General features: G+C 46.3%; 1 protein-coding gene across 3 annotated transcripts in view; it reads left to right on the top strand.

Annotated features, from left to right (window-relative positions):
• Dcr-1 (Endoribonuclease Dcr-1) overlaps positions 1 to 24,558 on the top strand; it is a 53,481-nt gene that overhangs the window by 22,904 nt on the left and 6,019 nt on the right. Inside the window, exons 11-18 of one of the 3 annotated variants that reach the window (XM_050181105.3) lie at positions 1,993 to 2,172; positions 5,132 to 5,348; positions 7,225 to 7,376; positions 8,743 to 8,867; positions 10,711 to 10,971; positions 13,379 to 13,661; positions 17,543 to 19,639; positions 23,246 to 23,411. In XM_050181105.3, the coding sequence (XP_050037062.3) occupies positions 1,993 to 2,172; positions 5,132 to 5,348; positions 7,225 to 7,376; positions 8,743 to 8,867; positions 10,711 to 10,971; positions 13,379 to 13,661; positions 17,543 to 19,639; positions 23,246 to 23,411 (3,481 nt within the window). The remainder of the gene's footprint in view (positions 1 to 1,992; positions 2,173 to 5,131; positions 5,349 to 7,224; positions 7,377 to 8,742; positions 8,868 to 10,710; positions 10,972 to 13,378; positions 13,662 to 17,542; positions 19,640 to 23,245; positions 23,412 to 24,558) is intronic. The other 2 variants (XM_055072485.2, XM_055072486.2) reach the window with 2 other exon arrangements.

Here is a 24,558-nt window from a genome sequence, read left to right as displayed (position 1 = left end):
ATGTTACACTCCTGTAAACACGTGAAGGCGAAAGTCTGCTGCACACTTGGTAATGCACCACCTCACATCGTCGCATTGCTGTTTTCACAGTTCGGCTTCTTTGGCTCGTTTTTGACGCTTAGCTGCAGCTTCACACACTCGTATAGCGGTGTCAGACTCACGCCACCGACTTCGTTGCAGACTCGCGTCTTCGACTTTACGTTGCACCCTCTCAGTAGAGGATTGAAATGTATGCTGCTCCGTGTGTTGTATGTGTGATTTCAATGAATGTATGCACTGTATGCTTCACTTTGCGGAGTGCTTGTAGCCTCTGCGTTATGAGAGAGATGAGCCACTGCGTTTTTGCTTGCTTATTGGCGTACTAGCCATTGCTGATGATGACAGTTTTTGTTGGACCTTACCGTGCATGTTCTTCAAGTCCATTGGGGGTATGAGCCACTTGAAGCTTTTGCCTTAATAAATCATCATTACCCAAATGTTCCCCCTCATCACACGTGGCTTGCATGATGAGTAGCGTCAATACATGCAAAACTTAACATTGCAGTTGTGTGGTATTACACCGGGCGTCCCGACATGTGGCAGTTACGTGTAGCTAAACCTGGTTAACTCAAACAGGCTTGATGGATATTTGTCGCCACCCTGTATCAAAGGGGATGGCAATAAATAATAATCATCATCATCATCATCAATACCATCATATCATGCCACGGGTAAAGGGATGCAATTAGAGTGCCGCGTAGCTTCGATACCTGTGTTTACACTTCGAAACACCTTATGACGCATACTTGCAAGCTACGAACCACTGCTTAAGAAGCGTGTCGTAGAATCGTAGAACGTGTGCGGCTACAGTCAGGCTCAGCAGACTGCAGTGCAGAGAGCATCCCAAGCTGTAGCTCGTCATCAACACTGGCCGGACAGCGCAGATCGTTCTTGGGAAAACAATGCAAAGAGGCTTCGCCGCAAAGACCCTCTAGTACGTGCTGCCGAAAAGGGAGCTCCTATGGAGCCGCTTTTCCAGCTTAGGCTGTGACTGTGCTGGGTGTGCTGCACAGGCAAGTGACTTTTTTTGTTAGATTTCTGTCGATTTCTGCTTTATTTAGAAGCTTTAATGTCACTTCTACATTAGTGTTCTATTTTGGACCCATAGAAAGTGGGTGCAAGTTTGATTTTTGGCCATACCGGTGAATCACCGATACCCTATGAACATCCAGGTATGATCCATTCATCGACGTCTCGACATAACATCTAAAGGACAGCGCCATACGTACATGAAATACATGTACGGCATACCTAATTAAATCAAGCAGGCCCTGTGGACATTAAAAAGATGGCGCACATAAATACTGTTTTTGAGGTGCTGTGAACTGCCTATAAGGCCGACCTGTGACTTCTTTTTTGTTCCTCAAGACAATCCAACCATTTTTTGGCCAATCCCCCATAGTGGGTACTTAGCCTGGCAATAGACCAAATGAATCAGCAGTGTGTTTTGATGGTTTTTCCACATCTTGTTTAATTTGACCCGCCAGATAATTTGATCAATTTCGTCAGTCTCGACTGGGTCGGAGTAGCGAAAGTTGACTGTAAGCAACCACTTTTTGTGGAATCACTTCATTCACTAAAAGTCTGTTTGGCTATACCCTGCAAGACAGCCAGTATCTGAAAAGCGGGAGAGAAGACACGAGAAAATGTTTCTTTATTAACTATAGCATTGAGAGCTGGGTGGCCCTGCTGTGCTATGTCTATCCCGTGCAAACTCTGGTATGGAAGCATAAAACAACAGGGTCGTTTAGTCATGGTAATTAGAGGGAGTGGGCGATGGGGCCAGAGTCAGGAGCACATGTACTAGGCAAAAGCCCATCCAGAGCCACTGCTAGAGCCGGTCACCGTGCTTGTAGCAAATGTTCAAGCAAAGACGTCAAGTGATAGGGTACGGTGCGCACCTTTTTATTTGCTCACGGTTGACTCCCCCTGTCGCTCGACTCTCCATGCCAGGTGTCCGAGGTGCTCAAGGGCAAGCGGGTGGACGAAAACGATGAGTTCCACCTGTACGCTTTTGGCATGAAGCTCACCTGCCCCATTCCGGAGGAACAGAACACGCGCGGCCGCAAAATCCATGACCCGGCTGACACCACACGAGGCTTTGGGCTGGTCACCTCCAGACGGATCCCACTGGTACGTCTAGTTTGTCTGTTGCCTATGCTTGGGAAGCTGCTGCCTCGTGGAATGCATTTTTGACATACTTGTGGCCTTGGCATGTCTGCTTTGAGTTGCATGATTTCTACACTGTAATCGTGACTAATACAGATTGCACACAGGTTTCTTTTTCTTTTTATTGTAATAGCAATTATATAAACACTCCAGGCGCATTTCTTCTGTCGCTGTGCGTTTCTGTATAAAGTTCAAGAGGCGATAAAATTGACGCTGCACGGTGTATGCTGTATGTGCGAGTGAATGCAAGCGTGGGTAAGCCGACGATCGCGGCTCAATCTTGAGCACACAAGGGAGGGAAGTGGGGAGGAAGTGCACCGTCTTATGTCACACACAAGGCTCCAGGGGGAGGGGAGGGAGCGGGGTGCATTCTATACAGCGGCCTGGGCGGCCGCATGCGCCTGCCCGAGCCGCTGTTCGGACATAAAGTATAAACCCCATGCAAGCGATGACTTCGAGCGGCGTCGCCCCAGTGTTGCTGGTATGAGGGCAGCAATATAGGCGCCGAAACTAGCGTGACGCGTGCTTTATTAACTTAAGTTGATGCGTTTTACTGTAAAAAGCAGCATAAAATATTTCAGAAGGTCTTGCAGTAGGTTCTTATCCTTGCACTATAAAAATTCAATTGTTTGCTCGTTCCGTGCGACAATCGGAAGTACTTGAGTTATGTACATCCAGTTCCGGCTTCGCGCTATTGGCTAGTCGCTCATAGCACTTCCGGGCGACGAGTGACGAATTCTAGATTTGCAGAACCGAGCGATCGCGCGACAAGACCGAGTGATCTGTTCAAGCGACGGCCCGATGTGTCGCTCGAAGCCGTCGCTTGTCGCTGTCGGGCAGAATATCGCTCTCATGGGGTTTAGCCTTAAAGTAAGCAAGGCTGATAGACATGCGGTTTTCTCATTGCAAGCCAGTGGGAAGTATGTGGCGAAATGCTTGTGGCGATCACGTCCCAGTGTTTCTTCTTGATTTCTCAGGCTCAGATGCTGCCCCGGCATTTTTTAAAATGTGCCTTTTAGGGCCACCAGAACAACGCCTCGGCAGAGCTTGCATGTCACTTGCCGCCCATGACCCCTCTTTGCTGTTGTTATAGCAGTGCCATTTTTGAACGCTGACAGCTGCAGCTTGTTACTTGTTAACAACGTGCGATTGGAGCATGCAGGAAGCAGAGTTAAACAGTTAAATGAGTCAACACAATCAGTAGCCGGATGGAGGAAGGTGATGGGAAGAACTGGCCTCCCCGCCCTTGTAGTTTTCTCAGAATAGCTACGCCATCCCCCATTTTGATTTTAATTTTTTTTTTTCAAGCAACCCGCTTATAACAATTATCGGCTGTCACAGTGGAATTTTCATGCCATTTGAATATTGCTATAAGTGGGTTCGACTGTACTAGCACATGTTTCTTTTTCCATCTGTACGTTGTGATTCGCGCTATTTTATAGCTTTGTTTTTTGTTGAGTGCAGTGAGGGTGCTGTGCTTTTAGCGGTCACCTATGCCACTAACAAACAGGATGCATTCTGTGTGCTTATTATTGAAATAGCAATTATATGGACCAATGATATGGACGCTCCAAGCAAATTTCTGTCGTCGGCGTCAGCATGAGGTTCTATATAAAGTGGAAGTGCGATAAGATCCTATCACGCCCCACACGCTGTACGCTGTGAGTGCAAGGAGGTGCATGTGAGGGTGAGATGAGAAGGACCGTGGCTTCATACGCGCTTAATGTTGAAGGTCACGTGATAGTGCTCCCACAAGAGAGGAGGGGAGGGGGAGAAGATGAGTGCGCAGTACCTTGATCAAGCGCTTGGTAGGGGCACTACATCAGCACACGTCCCCTCCTCTAGCCCGGCCATTGGCCCCTCATGTCCTATCTTTGAGGTAATCTACGACAAGTGCAAAGGTTGGGCGAGGCGAGATGGCTGGTGGCTGCATGATGGCTGCAAGTACATAAGCAGTTGTACATGATGTACAAAGAAGTAGATCGACCCTTTGAGGCGCTATGTACAAAATCATGTATGCCAAGGGTGTGCATCAACAGCAAAGACACTGATGAAAGTAATGAAATTTAAAAATGTGTCAACATACATCTTAAAACACTTCTGCTTGGAATTGTGCTGCAAGTTTGAATAGCAAGTGCAAGTTGCTTTGTAACATAAGTGGGAATGCAGACAGTTGGGTATTTTTACTCAGTGTGAGTATGTCGTTGTATGCACCAGGCACAACTTTTGAATGACTGGATAGGTGCTTTTCAGGCCTGCTAGGCAGGAAATAGTTGCCATTTTCCCATTTGATGTTCCATATGAGTTTTCGCATGGAGTCCACATTCTTTAAACATGACAAAACACACTAAAGGATTGAAAATTGTTAATCTATTTCACAGCTGTGCACTTTTTGTAATTTTGAAAATGTTGGAAATGCGTTTGAGGTAAGCTTTAAATGAACAGAATGAGTTAGCGCCTGAAAGGGTTAATAGAGATAAACACGGACATGCATGAGGAGATCACAATTCACCATTACAAGTCACATAGCATGAGATCTCACACACAAAAAAATTTACTATGTTTTAACATATTTAACAAGGATGAAGCGCATATCGTATGTACTCGTAAAATACAAACCTATGAGTGCTGCTGTTTCAAATGCTACACAAGATGAGCACATTGATGAAATCGCAGGCCTGCAATTCAGTGCAACACAGGTTCATAACCTAAACTGTTGTTGACACGATAATCTAAGACTCGCTGCACAGCTACTGCTGAAGCGCAGCAGGGAAAGCGTGATCAGGTGCTGCAACAACTGTTTTCAGGCAGCTTGTTCCATTTGAAAAATGTTGGTTTTCTATGTGAAAAGCACGGTACTTGTTCAAAGTAAATGCCTCTTGTTTTGCGTCTGTTCCTCCATTCGCGTTTTCCCCCTTGGCAGATCTGCAGCTTCCCGGTGTTCACGCGGTCGGGCGAGGTGACGGTGGAGCTGGAACACGTGAGCTCAGACATTGGCCCGCTGTCTCCAAAGCAGGTCCGTGACCTCACGACCTTCCACCGATACACGTTTACCAACGTGCTGCGGCTCGAGAAGTATCCGATGACCTTCAACCCCGAGGGCGACGCATGCTCCTTCCTGGTGGTGCCCATCAATGCCGGTGAGGAGCTTAATTATGCGCAGAAGGCGTTGTTGAGTCTGTAATAAACTCGGGAGGGTGAGGAGGACGTCTGCAGGAAGGTTTAACCTTGTTGCAAGGCTTTGCTAGCAGTTGCTTTGCACAAGCACCAGCTTTCACGAAAGCTTAAGAAATCTAAAATCTGCGGCATTCAGTACATCACCATCGCAAAGTGCAGTGCATAACAGGTGAAGAAGACGCGCACAGCAAGGCAGAACAGGATGTAAGCCTTTGGGCTATCCATCGGGTGATGCTCCGTAGACATGTCCAACTCGCAACGTTATGCCCTGGAATGAGTCTGCTAAGGGTTGCCATTCACAGTGTAAGTTCACATCATTGTTCAAACGCAATGATGAGGGCACAAATAAGCACAAAGTCTTCTCGCTTTCCCGCCGTTCACATACCATTTTGGCTGATAACTATGGCGATCTGGACTCCGCCGCTTCGTTTTGGTTGGACACTAGCGCTGCTTTTGCTCTTTTGTGGCTCTCCACGCTTGCCAAGCTCTGAGAGTTGTCCAAACCAACTGGTGTGGGTCGAACTGGGGTCGAATTAACGAGGGTTTACTGTAGTTTGCTGGGCAGACTTTTGCCCACAAATTGCGGAAACAAAATAATAAACGCTATAATAATCAGCATGGTTAGCAGTTATGAAACTAGCATCATTCGTTGTAACACAGGCTCCATTTCGAACCTTTGTCGTGCATTCCAGCTGTCTAGGTTATTATGAATTGCTAACAGTATTTGGGGCACACAAGCAGTCTGCAACATTCAGCATCTTTAGGCCCAGAAGACCATGCACCTGTTGCTAAAGCGTACCTGCCAACTCTCCCAAATTCTTAGTAAATTTTTGGGGGCCTGTTCTGTGATCTTGTGATTGTTACGTCAAGTTCTGTGAAAGATGGACTGTTCACGAAAATGTTTTAATGTTGGGGTGTGTGAATACTCAAATATTAATATTTTTAATATTAATATTAATATTTTTTATTAATATATTAATAAATAAATATTTCAAATCGAATAGGGAACGTTTGAATCATTTGAATCATGAATAGAATATCTAATATTCGGTTTCTCGAATATTCAATTTTTGGAATGTCGGTACCTTCGGTGAATGATCAAACTGTGGTCGGTGCCCTGGCATGCGCAGCATTCCCACGGCGTGTGATTTCAGCTGTTACAAGGTTCATTCAGGTCGTCGACACAGATCAACATGATTAACATGACGCGGACAGAGGGAACTACAACAGCAGCGTGTACAGAAAGCACGAGAGCATTTGTGAAGGCTTGTCTGATTAGCCACTGGAAGGCATGCCGATCGCATCGAATACGCGAGTTCAGTATTCACTCATGCAATTGTATTGTGCTAACTTGCCACGGGTCTCCCAATTTGAGGACTCTTTACTGTCGGCACCAACCGCGATCAGGCGTGCTGCGCTGATGACAGCATGCGGTGCCAATACTTGAGAAACTTTATTCAGATAACTTCCTGAAGCAGTCTAAATCGGCAAAGGCAAAGTTGCTGAAGAAGCCTCTGTGATCTAAAAACACTGTATTGCTTTTAAGTCTCTGCTGTGCCTAGCTTGCTGCTCTTTTTGTGCTGTGTCTAAGCATAAATAATCATAAATAAAATGCGTATGTATCCTGCAAAATGTGCGTGCTTTGGGCAAACATAAACAATAATGCATGCAGCTCCCTGTCGTCACCCCGTCTCCTTTGTGTCGCGTCTGTGAGTGTTTTTTGAGAATTTTAATGTCTACGGGTTAGCAGGCACGCTTAGTGCGGAGGAAACCAAGCATGATACATGTTGTGCTGCGATGGGCTCAAGCCAAGCTGCTACTCTCTTGTGCCACTCACAGCGCAAACAGCAGACAACCAGCCAGGCTCATCAACCATCGACTGGCAGTTCGTCGAGCGCATTTGCGAGGAAGAGAAGTTCATGCCGCGCCGAGTGCCCGAGGAAGAACGCGAGCTTTTTGTGTTCAAGGAGGAAGACTACCTCGACACTGTGGTGAGGGTTTGATCGCACCTCTCTTCCTCCGTGGTCCAGTGTGACGAAAAAGAAAGAAAGCCTGCCTTCCTTTAACTAGCCCAATGCTGTGACTTCAGACCCAGAAGGGCACATTCATGGCTTGAAAAAGGCTCTGTTCTAGTTCTGTTTTGATTTAGAGGAGCACACATGACATTTTCGACTTGTACTCTCTCTCTCTCTCTCTCTCTTGTGTTAACCCTTTAAGGACAAGGTGCATAAATACCTGAAAAGTTATTTTCTGTTTAAATGTGCAAAACGCATTGAGGGTAGGCGTAATCAAGGGAACTTCTTCAGTAATGTGGGGGATACACCAGGAGGTGGGCTTCACCTTAGCCCACCTATGGCTTCGTTTGGAATTTGTACAGACAGCTCTTGTCATATGTGAACCACAAATGTACATTTCATTTGCTTTAATGTGTTATACCACTGAAGCCGGAGATCATGCATCGGTCTGTGACCTGTGCTTTCAAAAGAAAATGCGTTGCGTGCCCAAAACAACCAACAAATGAAGCTAGCTGTCTGTCATTCAGTGTTGATTCAAGACATTTAGTTAGAAACTTTGTACTCAATACCGAAACTCACTAAGAAAAAAAAAATTTTGGTATGTTGCCTGTAGGCAGCAGACATCGATATAGGGTTAAACAAAGGTACTGGCAAACATCGAAGTACCCTAAATAATTTACTGTAGTCCTTGTTTCTGCAAACCAGTTTCAGTTTTCGTATACTGAAATATATACCGACTCACTCCATTCCTGTGGATGACACCTACGAGTGCAGAAGAAAATGTATTCAGTGCTCTTGTTTGCTCTTGTTATTACAGCCAACTTCCGTTAATTCGACTCCGGTTAATTCGATCCCAGCCGAACGTCTCCGTGAGCACACATGCGCCTGGCTTCTATGGCGATCCCAATAGCGACACTTTTGGCGGCAGCGTCTGTCTCAGCGAAGCTTAGGGTGCAGTGAATGCGTCAAAATCTCCCGCCGCAAACGCCGATTTTCTGCCTACCCTGAGGATGTTTTCAATCGATAGCAGTAACTCGCAATGTCTGATTAGGATATTTACTCAATTCTAATGCGTGCCCTTTCTTTTTCTTTTTCCCCACCAAATATGGAGCGAAAATTGCCTGCGCGTTGCAATCGCATGCGAAACCGAAACTGCCTTCACGGCATTTGTGTGCTTTGCCGCATAGGTGGAGAGTGTGGTGCTTCAACATCCGGTGTCGCCATTTGTAGTAGAAGCCATCTCTTGGCGGCTGTCTAGGTTACGTTATGCCGAAGGAATCTAGTGTTAGTATACAACTCTACAGAACCCCTCGTGCAATGTTTTCTCTTGGAACTCTCGTAGGTGACACCTTGGTACCGCAACCTGGACAAGCCCCAGTTCTTCTATGTGGCCGAGATCTGCCACGACCTGAACCCACTCAGCGACTTTCCAGACGCAGGCTTCGATACGTTCGACGCATACTACAGGCAAGGTTCTACTCCCACATCTTTATGAGTGTAAACTAAAGGCGCTCTTGGAATGTTCACGTTTGAGACCACAGTTTTGAGGTCACAGCTGCATTCGTTGTTGGCTACTGACTTGGACAATAGGGGAGATTTCAAGTACTGAACTTTGAACTCCTGCCCAATAGCCATTGATTGTGTTGTCATTTCAACATTTTATTCTGCACATGTCATCTATTTGAATACGTAGTATTCCTGTTTTGTGTACCAAGTAAACAAGTTGTAAGTTACTGACCATGTTGTCATTTTTCTTCCTGTTTGTGCTTTGTCTCTTTAGTAATATAAACATGTCCTTTAGTAAGCACCAACGAGGCCAAGAATAAGTTCTCGTGATCACAAGCTTTACAATTTTTTAGTTTTTCAAGGCTGTGGACAAGTCCCCTTTGAGATTGAATGCATAGTTCTCGATAAAAGAAAGCAGCTTGCTATGATCACAGGTCCTAACACTAATGTGCCTCACACATCTTTACTAATAGTACTTTCAAACTCTATAAGCCTCTGAGTTCAAGCCCATGTTTACTAATACAGTCAAACCTCGATATAACGAACCTCGATTTAATGAAATTTGCGATGTACCGAACGTTCCATTGAAAACAGTTTGCTTATCTTCTTGCGATTTATCGAAGTAATTATATGACACGGTTACGATTTAATGAAGTTTTGGGCCATTTCCATCATGTACTTGGACCTGTATGGCTAGCAAATCTAGCAGAAATCTATAAAAAGGCTGCCCGAAGCTAAAACTGTTTCAAACATCCTTCCGCATGAAAAGTTATATAAGCAAAAAACGCCATCAAAGCATGTGCGCCGATATGCGGTAGGCAGGAAACACTGCTGTGCCATTTGTTGTCTTGGTAAACAACTTGCAGAGGCTGTGAGCATGTGGCAGCTCGCAGTGCTCTGAGAAACATGAGAGCTAACGATTCCTTCTGCTCAAGGGGGGTGGGTAGAGGGTAATTGAGCAGTAACGTGGTGAAGCATGCTCTGTGGGAAAAGGGAGAGGGGGGGGCAGAATATACGCGCCTCTATGCCCTCTCCCCCTAAAGCGCTGTAGGGACACGGGGAGTTAATCTGGGGCGACTGCAAAGGACCAGCTTAGATGGTTGGTGCCTTGATGCACATTGTGTTCTCACGCGTCCAGTGTTGTTGATCGTGTAACCTCAAGTTTTCGAGACACGGTAGTAGTCGCATTGTCGCAGGAAGTTTGTGGTCATCGAGTAAGATCTGTTCATGTTTGCAGGAGTGTGCATGACACCGATAAAACTACAAACATTACTTCGTGTTGTTGTCTCTTCTTCATCGCCATCAATGCTCCGTCTTTATGCTGACTTCTTCCTTTGTTTCCCCCCTCAGGGCAAATATTCGTATCCTTTTACACATTTGCTTAATTTGTGGGCACCATCTGATGATGGCTGCGGTCACTGAGCGTAGTCAGCCATGGCGTCCCAGATATAAGGCACCCCACAATGCAACACACGCAAATCTCGGATGCTGTGAGCCACGTTGATACATTGCTCTTAGCACAATCTGCACCGCACGCGCTGACGCTCATTACTGCACTATTATTACCAGAGTTTCTTGCAATTTGTTAATAAATGTTTACTGGCAAGATACTATCTTCCAGGAATGCTTTGGGAAATCGCGAAGTTGTCTTTAGTGTTGAAACTTTAAAACCTCAAAATATTGAAATATTTAAGAAAGTTTTTCTCCCCAAGTGCAAATTCGTTATCGCGATATTTGACTGTACTTCCAAACTCGGTACCCTTCCAACTTTGAGCTCGCGCGATCACCCTGCCCCACCGCGCAGGGAGAAGTACCAGATCCGGGTGGTGGACGGTCGGCAGCCGCTGCTGGACGTGGACCACACGTCGGCCCGGCTCAACCTGCTGACGCCTCGCTACGTGAACCGCAAGGGTGTGACGCTGCCCACTTCGTCGGAGCAGACGAAGCGGGCCAAGCGCGAGAGCCTGCAGCAAAAGCAGATCCTGGTGCCCGAACTGTGTGCCATCCACCCGTTCCCGGCGTCGCTATGGCGCAAGGCTGTCTGCCTGCCCTGCATCCTCTACAGGTCGGTTGCACGCTGCCTGTGGTGTTTATCGCTATGTCTCCTTCTATTGCAGGGCCACATGTGGTCGTTTTACTTTTATTGCGATGGTAATTAAACTGACGTGCGCACAAGCCGGCACTACCGGACTATCACGGTATTGACACGTTTGCACAGCCCATGCATGGAGGGTTAAAAGGTCTCCAGAAACGCACAGTGTGTTTGGCTGCAAAAGCGACTAAGCCGAGTGGATTCACTGTTACGCGTCACTCAAACACACCTGTGAGGCCTTGTGCACCTGTCCTACGCGTCCAAGACAGGAGCCATGCAGGCCGTGCGTGCATAGGCAGTGCTTGATTTTGAGCGTGATTTTGATTGTCCTAAACAGAAGTGGCTTTTGAATTGACATCACGTGGCTGGCATGTAAACTTCTGCACAAGTTTTGAAGCGGGTTGTTGTGGTTTCGGAATTGTGCTGAGACGCTGGGAGTCGCTGCTGGTTCCACGTCGCACAAAGATGATGGACACTGTCACTAATGAAACACTGGTCGCCTGCATTGAGGCTCGGCCTGCACTTGGGCCGGCGATGCACAAGCAGCATAAGAATAAGCATGTGATAAGCCACTTGTGGGCCGAGGTGGTGAGAAATGTGGATGCTCAAGGCTGCCATAATAGTTAAGGGCTCAAAATTTATACAAATGTCACACAGGGCACTTTCGATTGCAGTTGAGCCTGATCGGGATCAGATTTCTCAGTCAAGGTTTCAACTTTCCTTAATCCCATACAGAAAAGTTAACCCCGAAGGTGATCTAGCAACACTGAGCTCCGTGCTACGAAGCACTCGTCTCCCTTGTGTGCATACTGTGTGGCAGTTCGCCCTTCTCTTCTATGTGCGCTTTGGAGGCGCACATCCTTAAGTATCCGCTTTGTGAGACACGTATCCCCTGCTCCATGTGGTCAGTTGTTTGTAGTGCAGCCACACAAGACGAAAATAATGCGGCTTACATAATAATACATGCAGGTGCTTGGCCTACATGTTTTGCACGTATGCAGCCTTCGAAAAATATTGTTTTGGTTATAATGTGGTACCGCTTATAGTCTGGATATTCGTGACTGTGGCAACTTATGCTATAAGCAGTCTATGCTGTAGTACAAAAGTTGCCTTTCAATTTTGCAGTTTATAATATTTTTCTAAAATTGAAGGCATAAATTGTAAATTCACTTTGTACTTTACTAGACTTTAACTTATTTCAAGTGCAGCAAACTTAATTGAAGTCGGTGCAGCAGTTGCAGAGAAAAACAATTTTGTCGTTTCCGTGTATTTAGATAAGAATTCACAAGCTAAAGCTTCCTCTTAATTTTGAGCAGAATTGGAACACACCCAAGATGGCTTCTGTTCAGTGGAAGAACGGCAAAATTTGTATTGATACTTCCAACATGCCTTAAAGGGACACTAAAGGCAAATATTAAGTCAAGCTAGAGTGATAGATTACTACTCCAGAGTCTCTAAGGCGTTAATATTATCGCGAACAGGGCCTTAATAATTGAGAAACTGAGGTAAATGCAAGACATGATTAGAGACTCCCCCGGGACGTTCAAGCACTTGCCCAAAGATAAAAGCACTCCTCAGTTAAATTCTGTGACTAGCACTCAACCACTTGTTGCAAAAAGCATTATTGTATTGTATAATAAGATGAAATAAAATACTGCTTATCCAGTTCTATTTCGTGTTTAGAAAAAAGAACTAATTGAAATTAACCTTCACAACGACGCGGGCAGTCGAAAGGTTTCGTTTTCGCTTGACTCTGCGCTGCCCACGCTTTCGCGTTTCAGAAGTTCCGTTATTGCGTAGTGCTGTGCTGGTTTTGCTGGCTCGCGAAACTCTCACAAATTCGAAGTAGCAGAGAATTCAACTTCCATGTTGTGTCGCGGGATGCCCGAACAGTCTACGCCACTTGACCGAGAACCAGCTTCAGTGGCGAATCCACCGCTTTGTCTTGGCTCGGTACCGCCATCTGTGGGACACTATTTTACTCCCCAAAGGCAGTAAAGAGTGGTGATGGCGTATGCAACGTCACCACTCCCCCAGTTGGGCGGCAGGAAATTTGAATTTTGAAAAAGGTATTCGTACCCTCCAGATGCTATTTTGCTTTCGTGGCACAAAACAAGCATTGAGAGGTTTCTGGAATGATATTTAAGCAGTCCACGTCGACTTATAATTTGCCTTTAGTGACCCTTTAAGAGCAAAGTGAGGCAACAAAAAGAATCCGCCTGGCGTTTAGGCCGTGAAGACTCACCGTCCTCAACGCGCGGGGACTGCTTCGTCCTCCCCCCCTACCTACGTGTAGGTTAAGAGGCGGGCACCCCAGCTTGGTGGAATAATAAAGTTTTCAATCAATCAATCAAGTCCATGTTGATGCCCCACACTGCAGGATGAACTCGCTGCTGCTGGCCGAGCAGCTGCGGCTGACGGTGGCTCGCGAGGTGCAAGTGGGCCGGCTGGAGCTCCCCAAGGGCTTCAAGTGGCCCACGCTGGACTTTGGCTGGACCCTGGCCGACGTGCTACAAAAGGCCCAGGAGGCTGCCAAGGCCGAAGAAGAGCGGGCTGCCGAACTGATGGAACGCACGGGCATCCAGCCGGTCTGCATCTCGCCGCCGCCGGCGATGAACGCGTGGCGTGCGCCCCAGCCCTACCAGCCGCCTATGTTCCAGCAGGTAAGGGTGACGTTGGCAACTCTGAAAGCACCCATTAAAGCAAGTATCTTTCTCTGGCTCTTTCACCCCATTTCATGGTCTGAGGGTGGACTTTTGCCACCTTTACAAAGGTGCCGATGAAAAAAGCGCATGCTCTCGCACAGCCGAGTTGCGGGGTGCGTTCATCATGGAACGCCGACTGCTGTAGCTCTTTGAGACACTTGTCCTGTCCATCTAGATGCCACTACAAATGTGTTGATTAATGACTGCGGAATTGTGTAACGAAACAACTAAGGCCGCCTACGTATCCTCACTGCAACAATATGCACGTTCAAGTGCATCATTCCTCTAACCCTTTAAGTGTCACCATGATATGTATATGGCGACACAAACAAATCCAAAATGTTTGCAACTGTACATGTATGGCGGCAACCAAATGTTTCAAAAAATTAACCTTGTTGAAATGGAACACCGCCTAGCGTAGTACCGGAGACGCTGCAATCTTCTGTGGCTTCTAGAAAAAAATTCTTAATGTGCTTCCGCGAAAACTGATTTTACGCTGCACTGCGGTAGTTTTGGAGTACAATCAACTTCCGTTAATTCGACCCTGACGAGACTGATGCCGAATTAAGCAAGATGCAGGAAGGTTGCCAAAACAAACCGCTGATTCAGTTGGCAGTATTTGCCCTATTCTAACACGTTCCCAAATGAAAGGTGCACTTTTTATGCATTAGAAGTAGAAAACTTAGAACTGTCATTAAAGCTTCTGAACAGTGCAGAAATGTAACGCGCCTGATTTGTTCTCAAGAAATATGGTCTAGGGTCTAATACGGGTTGCACATTGGAAGCCACTTTTTTAAAGTAAGGTTGGCCGCGCAGTTCTTTGAAGTCGGCTTTGCCGCAATGCAGCCTTGGTATGCGGTAAAGCATTTGAACGTCGCAAAGCCGGTTTTCGTTTTACGTCCAGTTGCACCGCGCAAGCAATTTTCGGCTCACCTTTCTTGAAAAAAATAACAGGTGCACGTTAGAATCAGGTAAATACCGTGATCAGGCATTGTGAGCTACGGTTATTGCTTGAAAATCCTCCTAGGGCAGGCCGAAAATAGGCGTCTTCGACAGAAAAGGACGTGTGTTCAACCAGCGCCCCCTCTATTTTTTTTCTATGCTAGCCAGATTCGACCGTTCACCGCCCTCTCCTATGGTCCTTTCCTACTCTCCCCCGTCGGCTAGCGTTCGCACCTGCTTTACGGTCACTGGGGAGAGTACCATCTGGGTGGCGCCTCATGACGGAAGTTGGAGGAAGACTGACAGACGCGGCATAACCTGGCAGACGCAGGGACGGAGTGTCTACCACTTCTCCACCGGAATGGCAGCAGCATGCGCTCAGACGCACACATGATGCAAACACGTGACGCAAGCAGTCATACCGTCTGGGTAGCGTCACATCGTGGCAACTCGCTGCACCAAGGTGCACCAATGGCTCCCGTTAGGGATCGAGTGATTGTGCTGGCATTGAAAAAATAGAGGAGGCGATGGTTCAACGCATACGCTGTTCCCTAAACTTTGCCGAGGCAGATGCTGCCACTAAAGGGAGTCTCTTGTTGGGTCGCCATAGGGATCAGGCACATGCTTGCTGACCGGTCAAGTTCGAATTATTCGGCAAAGGCCAATTTTAGGATCAAAATAACAAAAGTTTGGCTCCATAGCCGGGACCTTTGGTCAGGATCGAATGTACTGAAAAATTGAATTAACCAGAGTCAAATTAATGGAAGTCCATTATATTCCAGCTTCACCTAGTTCACTTTCCACATGCTCACATGCGTGCTCACACACTTTTAAACTGGCATTGTCACGAGTGCTGTTTCGAATTATGAGTTTGGAAAAAAAAACAGATTTTTATCTCATTTCTTACCACTCAAACTGTTGGCATCACAGGCTAGCCCGCATGGCTCTCCCATGAGATTGCGATTACTTTGTTTAGAGGTCGGCTTTTGCCAACCGGCGATACTGTCATACATGCATCTCCTCTTGCGAGGTGATGCACGAGAACTGATAAACTCTCTAGTGATCTAATGGTTGATTACTGCGAGTTTCTCGCACACTTCGTTTGTCTAACAGGCGGGCCACCACTGAGTTTGCTTGCAGGCGCTCGCATGGCACACCCTGCTTTCGCTATGGCCGCGCGTCCCGGGAACATAATTGTTTAGTGACCCACTTAATTTTCTATTTTTCTGGCCTTTTGTCGTTGGTCTGCACGTGGCTGGACTACGCCATGCTGATTTTGCTGAGATGGCTCCCTTCACGCAACGCACAATTAAAGGGGGAGATAAAATGGGATGTTTCGAAATACAAGCCCTGACTGTGTCAAAACCAATTTACAGCATAAAAAATTAGTTGCGTGACCTTTATTACATTTCTAAATAAATTACTTATGCTATTTTATTCATGTGTTCAACGATGAACCATGTTAAAACTGCACATATATATTTATAATTTTCTTTTTAATCTAAAAATATTATATACTGTGATGTTTGTGACGTCATACCGACGTACCAGGGCTGAGGTTGCAGTCTAAAATTCAGGAAATTAACATTGACCTTCATTTTTTATTTAAATTATCAACCTATTGCTGCAGAATTAATCAAAATAATGCTTTGAAGGAGGGCAGTAGATGTCTTGAATGATTTAGTGTTTCTCTTTAGTGTCCCTTTAAAAGATTTCTTTCAAGTCGCAGTCTGAAATTTTGTTTACGACTTTTGTTCGCTTGTCCACTGTAGTATCATAATGGCTATGGCCTTCTGCTGCTAAGCACAAGGTCACACGTTCAACTCCTAGGTTAACGTACGGCAAAGGCATAGTGCAAATATATATATATAAGAACGAGAAGAAAGGGGCTTAACCGAGGGGCCTGATTTTTATTAAGCATGTCATAAGAAGCCAACAAACATTGACACCAAAGACAACATAGGGGAAATTACTTGTACTGTACTAAATGAATTAAAGAAATGGGGGGATAAATTACTGGAAATTAAATTAGATGAAAAGACAGCTTGCCACAGGTGGAGAATGATCCCATATCTTCGCATTACGCTTGTGATGCTCTACCAATTGAGCTACCACGGCATCGTTTCCCCACCCACTTTCTTGGTTATTTACGTTTCCTACTAGAAGCCTGGGAGTGTTAGTTAACGCCACCACTCACAGACCTTGGCAGTGGATGTGGAACATCCTTTCTGCTGCAGGCGTCACGAGTTTGTCAACTTTTTGGGCAAAGGCAGCTGGTCAATAAACCCACGCATGCTAACTGAAGGCGCCAATGTTGCCGGACTTGAGACCCTTGTTGGGTAATAAACGAGAGGAAAGGGGCTTAACCAAGTGGCCCAATTACTTGTGTGTGCACGTGTGCGCGTGTGTATGAACGTGTGCGCGTATGTGTGCACATGTGCACGTATGTGTGCACGTGTGCGCGCGAACGAGAAGAAAGGGGGTTAACCAAGGGGCCAGATTTTTGTTATTCATACCGTAAGACGCCAACAAACAAAGACAACATAGGGGAAATTACTTGTACTAAATAATGAAAGAAATTTTAAATTAATGTAATGAAAGTGGATAAAAAAACTTGCCACAGGTCGGGAATGATCCCACATCCTCGCATTACGCGTGTGATTCTCTAACCAACTGAGCTATCGCGGCAGTGCTGTTTTCCCGTCCACTTTCTTGGGTATTTATGTTTTACTACTAGAACTACGCCACCAAGGTTTGTGAGTGGTGGCACTGGCTAATACTTCCAAGGTTAGTTCTAGTAGAAACCCATTGTTACAAACTAATTCCTTAGCCATTAACCATGTAAACTTGAGCTCTGTGTTCACATTCTAATGGTTTACTATTTGTTGCTTTTTCAGGACCAGGAGCTCGTCATCGACACGTTCGATCCAAGCAAAGTTCACATTCCGGATGATGACCAACTCGACCAGCTAGCTGACGCTGAGGTCAGCGCACTGAACCTTGGTGGACCCAAAGGCCCCAACTTCGACTGGAAACCGCTTCCCAAACTACCAGGGGAGCCCACACCAGTTCCTCGAATCCGCTACGGATCTCCGAGTAACTTCGAAGCCGAGGGCTGGGACTCTGAGTGGGACACGGACATGGAGGACAGCTCGTTCGTCACCTTGGACATGCCAGGACTGGGCTACATCTCAGCACCCGGAGTGTTCAACATGCAGGGCTTGTCACTAGACCTGGCCTCCTGCCGTGACGACGACATTTGGGACAGCTTTGACGAGGACGAGGAAGATCCTGAGCTCGACTTCTCGCGATCCGAGTGGAACCAGTCTCCGTCTGAGGCCGGCGGCAACGAAGATGAAGGTCACTTGCTCAAAATCAGCGACAAGTCGGAGAACAAGGACGACGAGAAAAGGCCCGAGGAACAGTTGGACTGGTTATCACACTGCAGCAAGGACCAGCGGAGCAAGTCCGTGAATGCTTTCGTGGACGAGCCAGAGGAAGAACAACGAGAGGTCGATCCGTTCGTCGAAGAGAAGGTCGCAGCACTCAGGGAGGAGTGCGTCAAGAAACTGGAAGTTTGGAGATGCAACGAAGACGAAGCGAAACTTGAGGCTCAGAAAACAATCTACAAGTCCTTTCGCAAAGTCTCTGAGGCACTAAAGCTTATTGCGGAGTACGAAGACGACCGGCCCCTCAAGAAAGATGAGCCTCTGGCACCAGCAGTCCGTGATAGTGGAGCTGCCACCATTGGAGGGGAGGCCCCAAAGGCACCGGAAGGGAGCGTGCTACCATTTGGCGAGCTCTTGCCGGACAGGGACTCCGTCAAGCTCGGAGGCGGAGACGCGTCACAGGCTCGCTTCGACGAGCGGCCCGATCTCGACAGTCACTGTGGCCCGAGCCCCAGCATTCTGCTCCAGGCACTGACGATGTCCAATGCCAACGATGGCATAAATTTGGAACGTCTCGAAACGGTGGGCGACTCTTTTCTCAAGTACGCCGTGACAGTCCACCTCTACTGCACGTATCCTAGCGTGCACGAGGGCAAGCTGTCCCACCTACGGAGCCGCCAGATCAGCAATCTCAACCTCTACCGACTCGGCCGGGCTCGCAGTCTTGGCGGTCTGATGGTGGCCACCAAGTTTGAGCCCAGCGACAACTGGCTTCCTCCAGGCTACATCGTGCCTCCTGGACTTGAGAGGGCTCTCATCGAATCGGGCCTTCCGGCAGGCCACTGGAACATTGCAGCCCTCACCGGACTCACCCAGATGGATGAGGCACAGATCCGGCAGACCCTCGCCGAGCGATCCAACAAGGTCCGAAACCTCGACGAGGTCCTAGCCGACGAGCAGACCCTCGACACCGCGCCCTATGTGCCGTACAACCTCCTGACGCAGCACAGCATTCCTGACAAGAGCATTGCAGACTGCGTCGAAGCGCTAATTGGTGCCTACCTCGTGTCATGCGGCCCTCACGCGACCCTCCTCTTCATGTCTTGGTTGGGACTCGATGTGCTACCCAAAAACTGCACCGCAGAGACGCTTCCGAACTTTGGTGTCATGCTCTACGGTACGCTAGAGCCGCCGCTTGTTGTGCCCGACGCGGGACCGCAGCTGGATGAGCTTCTCTCTGGCTACGATGCATTCGAGGCACGGATCGGTTATCGGTTTCGGGACCGTGCCTATCTCCTCCAGGCCTTCACTCACGCGTCATATCACTACAACCGACTCACGGACTGTTATCAGCGGCTTGAGTTCTTGGGTGATGCAGTGTTGGACTACTTAATAACCCGGCACCTCTATGATGACCCCCAGCGCCACTCGCCAGGCACATTGACTGACCTGCGGTCAGCGCTTGTGAACAACACTTTCTTTGCCTCGCTGGCAGTGAAGTATGACTTCCATCGCTACTTCAAGAATGTGTCACCGGGTCTGTTTGCAGTCATCCAGAGGTTTGTTGAGATGAAGAGACTGAACAATGGGCTTGGATACCATGAGGTAAGTCCTCTTATGGCCACAGTGCTTTTGTCTGCAGAAAAGCATTCTGCTGGTATTTCATATGCGATTTGTTGACACCGTTACGGAATGTTGGATTGCTAACAGGGGCAGGTACAAGTGCTCCTTCGGCTTTAATTGCTATGCTTTTTTTGGCTCTAACATCACCGAGAGGTTGCAGATGTTCTAGAACATTTGCTGGGGGTACTCAACAGCTCATCCTAAGCCTTTTGTGCATGCAAGTAAATGCAAGAAAACAAGGAAATGACAGAACTCTCTCATTGGTATTGTCCATTGAAAGTGCAGAAGGCAGGTCTCTGCTATTTTAATGTGCAGTATGATCCGCTTGTAAAGGGCACATGTAGTTATTATTTAGCTACTGATTACAGCTTAATTGTGGAATTTAGGCATGCAGACCGTGTTTCATTGCATAGCTGTAAGCCTAATGTGCCCTCTCAGTCTTTTTTTTTTCCCCGATAGAGTAGAGGTGTTTCAGTTATACTGTATTTATTAGCAGCTAGGTGTTCCCTTTAAGAATGGACTGTGCTTACATAGATAGGCCCCCATTCCTACAAACTTCATGATCTCTGGAGCACCCTCTTTCCACAATCTTTTTCCATTGTTGTGGATCAGTTTCTCTAATTATTGTACACCTGGGCGTAGTGTTTGGTGCCACTATATGTAATGTACATGAGATCCTGCTATGAGGAACAATGTCGTAAAGCGAAATTCTCCAATGAAGTACATTGGCACCATTGCAAATTTTTGAGATTTCGAGATCCACTTCCAGCCGCCTCTTGCGCGAAAACTGAGTGCTTGAATTGTCACTGGCAGGTAATTGCATCACAGTGACATTGATGCTTTGTTAGCAACCAACAGAGACTTACGTGGGGTCTCTTATGTTGAATTCCAATGGCGGAGTCGGAGCAGCCGACGGACTCCGCGAGCGAGCACTCGACTCTGGCGCAGAGCAACGCCTCCAGATCCGCGAATGGAACACAACCTGCGCTGCCGGAGCAAGGCGGAAGCAGAAGTTCTATCACCGAGTTACCCAGGATACCTTGCGTGTTGTCATTTCCTTCCGCTGTTTGCTCCCAGCACCGCCGCACCGGTCACTTGTCTCTTCAGCGCCGTTCACCTGTTGTTTTTTTTTTAAGTGCGGAATGGATATCTCGCCAAGCATGCATCAGCTTTAGCTTCCTCGCGAGTCGTGACCGGTGGCGCCTCCTAGCAGACAAACGTGGTAAAGGAAGTACGTCACGCAGAGTTCCGGTCCACTCCGCCGATTTTGGCGGAGCAGCTTTTTCTGCTCCACGGAGTGACTCCCGCTCCGGATCCACTCCGACTCTCTCATTGGAACACCTTACTCCCGCCCTCACTCTGCCATTGGAACAAACTTGCTCCGAAACGAGCAGAAAAACTTGCGCCCCACTCCGCCATTGGAATTCAACATTAAATAATCTGGAGATGCAGGAACAGGCTTGTTCGGAGTTAGTAGCTGCGCTCTCTGACCAGCACCCACTTATGTTCTGAGCCGCTGTGCCACGATTTCGCTATCCGTGCTAAATTCTAACAGTCAACTTGATCAGTAGTGCTTCTATGTAAAAGGGGAAATTTTGATGCGATTTTTTATAATGATGTCAGAAACGACTTTTTTTTTTTTAGGTAGTACATGTGTTTAGTTTCATTTCCTATTTGCATTCTTGTTGCCTTTTTTACCTTTCATTATTGTGAGAACCTCAGCGTATGGTAACCAACTGCGATATGCACCTTTCTTGTGCTTTCTCAATAAATTCACAATTAAAAGAAAGCTTTAGCTCAGGAGCTTTTATCTAAATACGCGCGTGAGAATGGGAGAATTGTTTTTTTTTCGGCAACCACTGCATCAATTTGATGAGGTTTGTTTTATTTAAAAGGAAAAGTTAGAATCAGTAACTCTAGGAAGTGGATTTTCATTTTGCGCTATAAGTTCTTTTAGAAAATTTTACAAATTGCAAAATTTCAAAAAGCTCAAGTGTCAACTTTACAACTTATAACTTGGTAATAAAAAAAAGGGGGGTATCACAATTCTGTAAACTGCACCTCATACTGCATTCAAAGCAGACAAAATTGATGTATTATACACTGCTCTGAAATATACCACTAATTTCTGAGTAGGACTTTTGCAAAACCCTCATAATCGTTGTAGCAGCTTAACATAAGCTGTCAATTCATCTATTGAAATTGTCCCCTTTATATGCTCTAAAAGATGCAGCTTACAGAACTGCGATATCTATCTTTGGCACAGAGTTACGGGTTTGTAAACTCTGTACCAGAAACTAATTGAATATCAAATACCTCTCAAATAGTTTTCTCATAAAAGATAGTCTTTCGAACCATTATTACTATTAAAATCTTGTTCAGGTGCTAGTATTCACAATTTTAGCAAGTTTTTGTTGTAATATTGTCTGTTATAAAGCGCTGTTTTATAAAAGTCTAAATGGAGGATTTGGAACAGATAGACAGTTTGTTTGCATACGCGCAATTCTTCGGAGAGCGTTTATGATAGCGGTTTAGAAAGGAAAGTCTGGCTCTGCCATATGTAACTTCTTGCGCTTTATGTCTACTATGGGCCCCAGGATGAAATTTATTGCATTTTCTCTCCAATCTGATGTTTGATTACACGCACTAGAGAATTGTTAAACTATTTGAAAAATATTTGTATTTGCGAATACTGACTATTTGACTCGAAGACTAGTCGAATCTAGCAATATTCAATGTACCCACACGCCTACTTCTCTCGCAAAGGTGATAGTTTGGGCACGTTGGTCGTGGTATTCCATAAGGACAAGTAAATAAGTGCAAACTGGATACAGACCTAAAGAAGGCACATAGACACACACAAAAGCACTACTTTCAACAGTTGTGAACACTTGTGACCCTGTTGCTACTTTATACCCCACAGATGTAAGCGCAATTAGAGCAATGGAGTGCACAGTAGAAGAATACCAGAAAGAACTTACAACCTATCAAATTTAATGGGACACTAAAGGAAAATATTAAGTTGAGTTAATTCAATGACCTATCTGTCTAGAAGCCTATCATCGTTTTCTGGAGGCCAATTTACGAATTTGTCAGGTAGAAAACTTCCACTGAAAGTCCTGCTGCCACTCCTCAATTTGAACCGCCCACGCCAAAACTGAGGCCGTGGCATACTCTCCACATCACCACCTCTGCTGCTACCAGCGGATCAGCCACTCCTCTCTCAACGTGCATCGGCGGCATTCCTCAAAAAACCTGCCGCCCGGTGTCGTGATGTCATACCATGTGTCACACAAGAGAGGTTCCATACTCCATGATAGGTGGAGCCACTAATTTTCCATTTTTGTCATTTTCTCGCTTACATAAGCTCTCTTCTCGCTACGAGTGACGAATTCGTCATTGCATAATTCGTTATCGCATAAGCTCAGTCTTTCTGTCAGGCTCAACTTAATACTTTCCTCTAGTCTCCCTTTAACCCGTGGTGGCACTCCAAGAAAAGCAAGTTGTTTTGGCTATGTCCATGTCACGCTTCTTTTGTCATCCCTGCTTCCTTCCAAGCACATCAGGCAAGCGCCTCTCTCTCCACAGGAGTACTACTTGGAGGAAGAAGAGTGCGAGGAGGCAGAGGAGGTGGAAGTGCCCAAGGCCCTGGGTGACATCTTTGAATCGGTGGCCGGCGCCATCTTCCTCGACTCTAACATGTCCTTGGACACCGTCTGGCAGGTGTACTACGCCATGATGAAGCCCGAAATCGGTGCGTGTGCTGGAACTCTTTGCACCATGAAGTCGTTTACTCCAGTTCTTAAAGGGCTACTGACATGATATTTTCGACTATTCATTTTCTGGCATTAAATGAAAGTTCTAGACTTCTAAACTCAAGTAAATGTAGCGAGAACCCTCAAAGCGCTGTCAATAATTTAATATAATAGCTTTTCTGCAGCCAGTTTGGGTTTCATTTCCCAGGAGGATACTGTGTTGTGACGTCATGACACAGTATGTGGTCACGTGGGGCCAGGACAATCCGACATTTGGATGCTTGCTCTGGCTAAATCGGTCATCTAATGCTGCTGCTACATGGGCCATAACTACAACTAGCAACATATGAGGTGATCGAGCGAGCTAGAGCGAGTGTCGTAACGATGCCATGTCCTGCTCCCACCCGACCTCACTTTGTGTAGAAATGCATTGGCGTTGCAGTTAATTTGTTAACAAAACATTGTTTTATGTATTGAAGCACACAAGTGAGTGGAACGCCAGTGCATTTTTCCACATAGTTTGGGAATTAATGTCTCGAAACTGGTGTCGTCCTGAGAAATCATTCCGAGTGGACGCACTTTGCGAACTCCACGACTAGAATTTGTGAATTGCAATATGTGTCATAAGGCAATTAGTTAAAAAGTTCATTAGTGAAATTTTGTGAATTGGTCGATTTTGCATTTCAATTTTTTTTTGCAAGTAGTGTTCGCCGCTTTGAGTAGACCACCTCATGAACTAGAATTGAGCTATCTCCCACAGGCAATGCTTAAAAAGTTTGAGAGTGTTCGCTGAAACACCCTGTATACAAGGTTAACTTTAAAGACATTTTTTTTCTTTCTTTCTTTCTTTTTCTTTTTTTGGTCATTGAAGAGTGTCATATACCCAGTGGTACAAACCCAGTGACCCAAGTTAGTATGAACAAGGTTAGATACAAACAAACCGGGAATTGGGTAAAGTAACCAAAGAATGCTAATTGAATTAAAAATTATTTTGCTGGCTTAATTGCGGGTGCAGCCTCACCAATAGATCTCTCGGACCAGAAGTGATGCACGAAAAACATGTGTGACTAAAGTGCCACATGGCTGAACAGACTGCACTGTTTCAAAAAGTCAGAAATGAAAAAAAAAAGGACTTTTTTCAGCCCA

Source organism: Dermacentor andersoni, chromosome 7, assembly GCF_023375885.2.
Source record: "Dermacentor andersoni chromosome 7, qqDerAnde1_hic_scaffold, whole genome shotgun sequence".
In the NCBI taxonomy this organism is placed as follows: Eukaryota; Metazoa; Arthropoda; class Arachnida; order Ixodida; family Ixodidae; genus Dermacentor; species Dermacentor andersoni.
The sequence above is the reverse complement of the archived record's forward strand: the minus strand, read 5'-3'. Positions and strand labels throughout refer to the sequence as shown.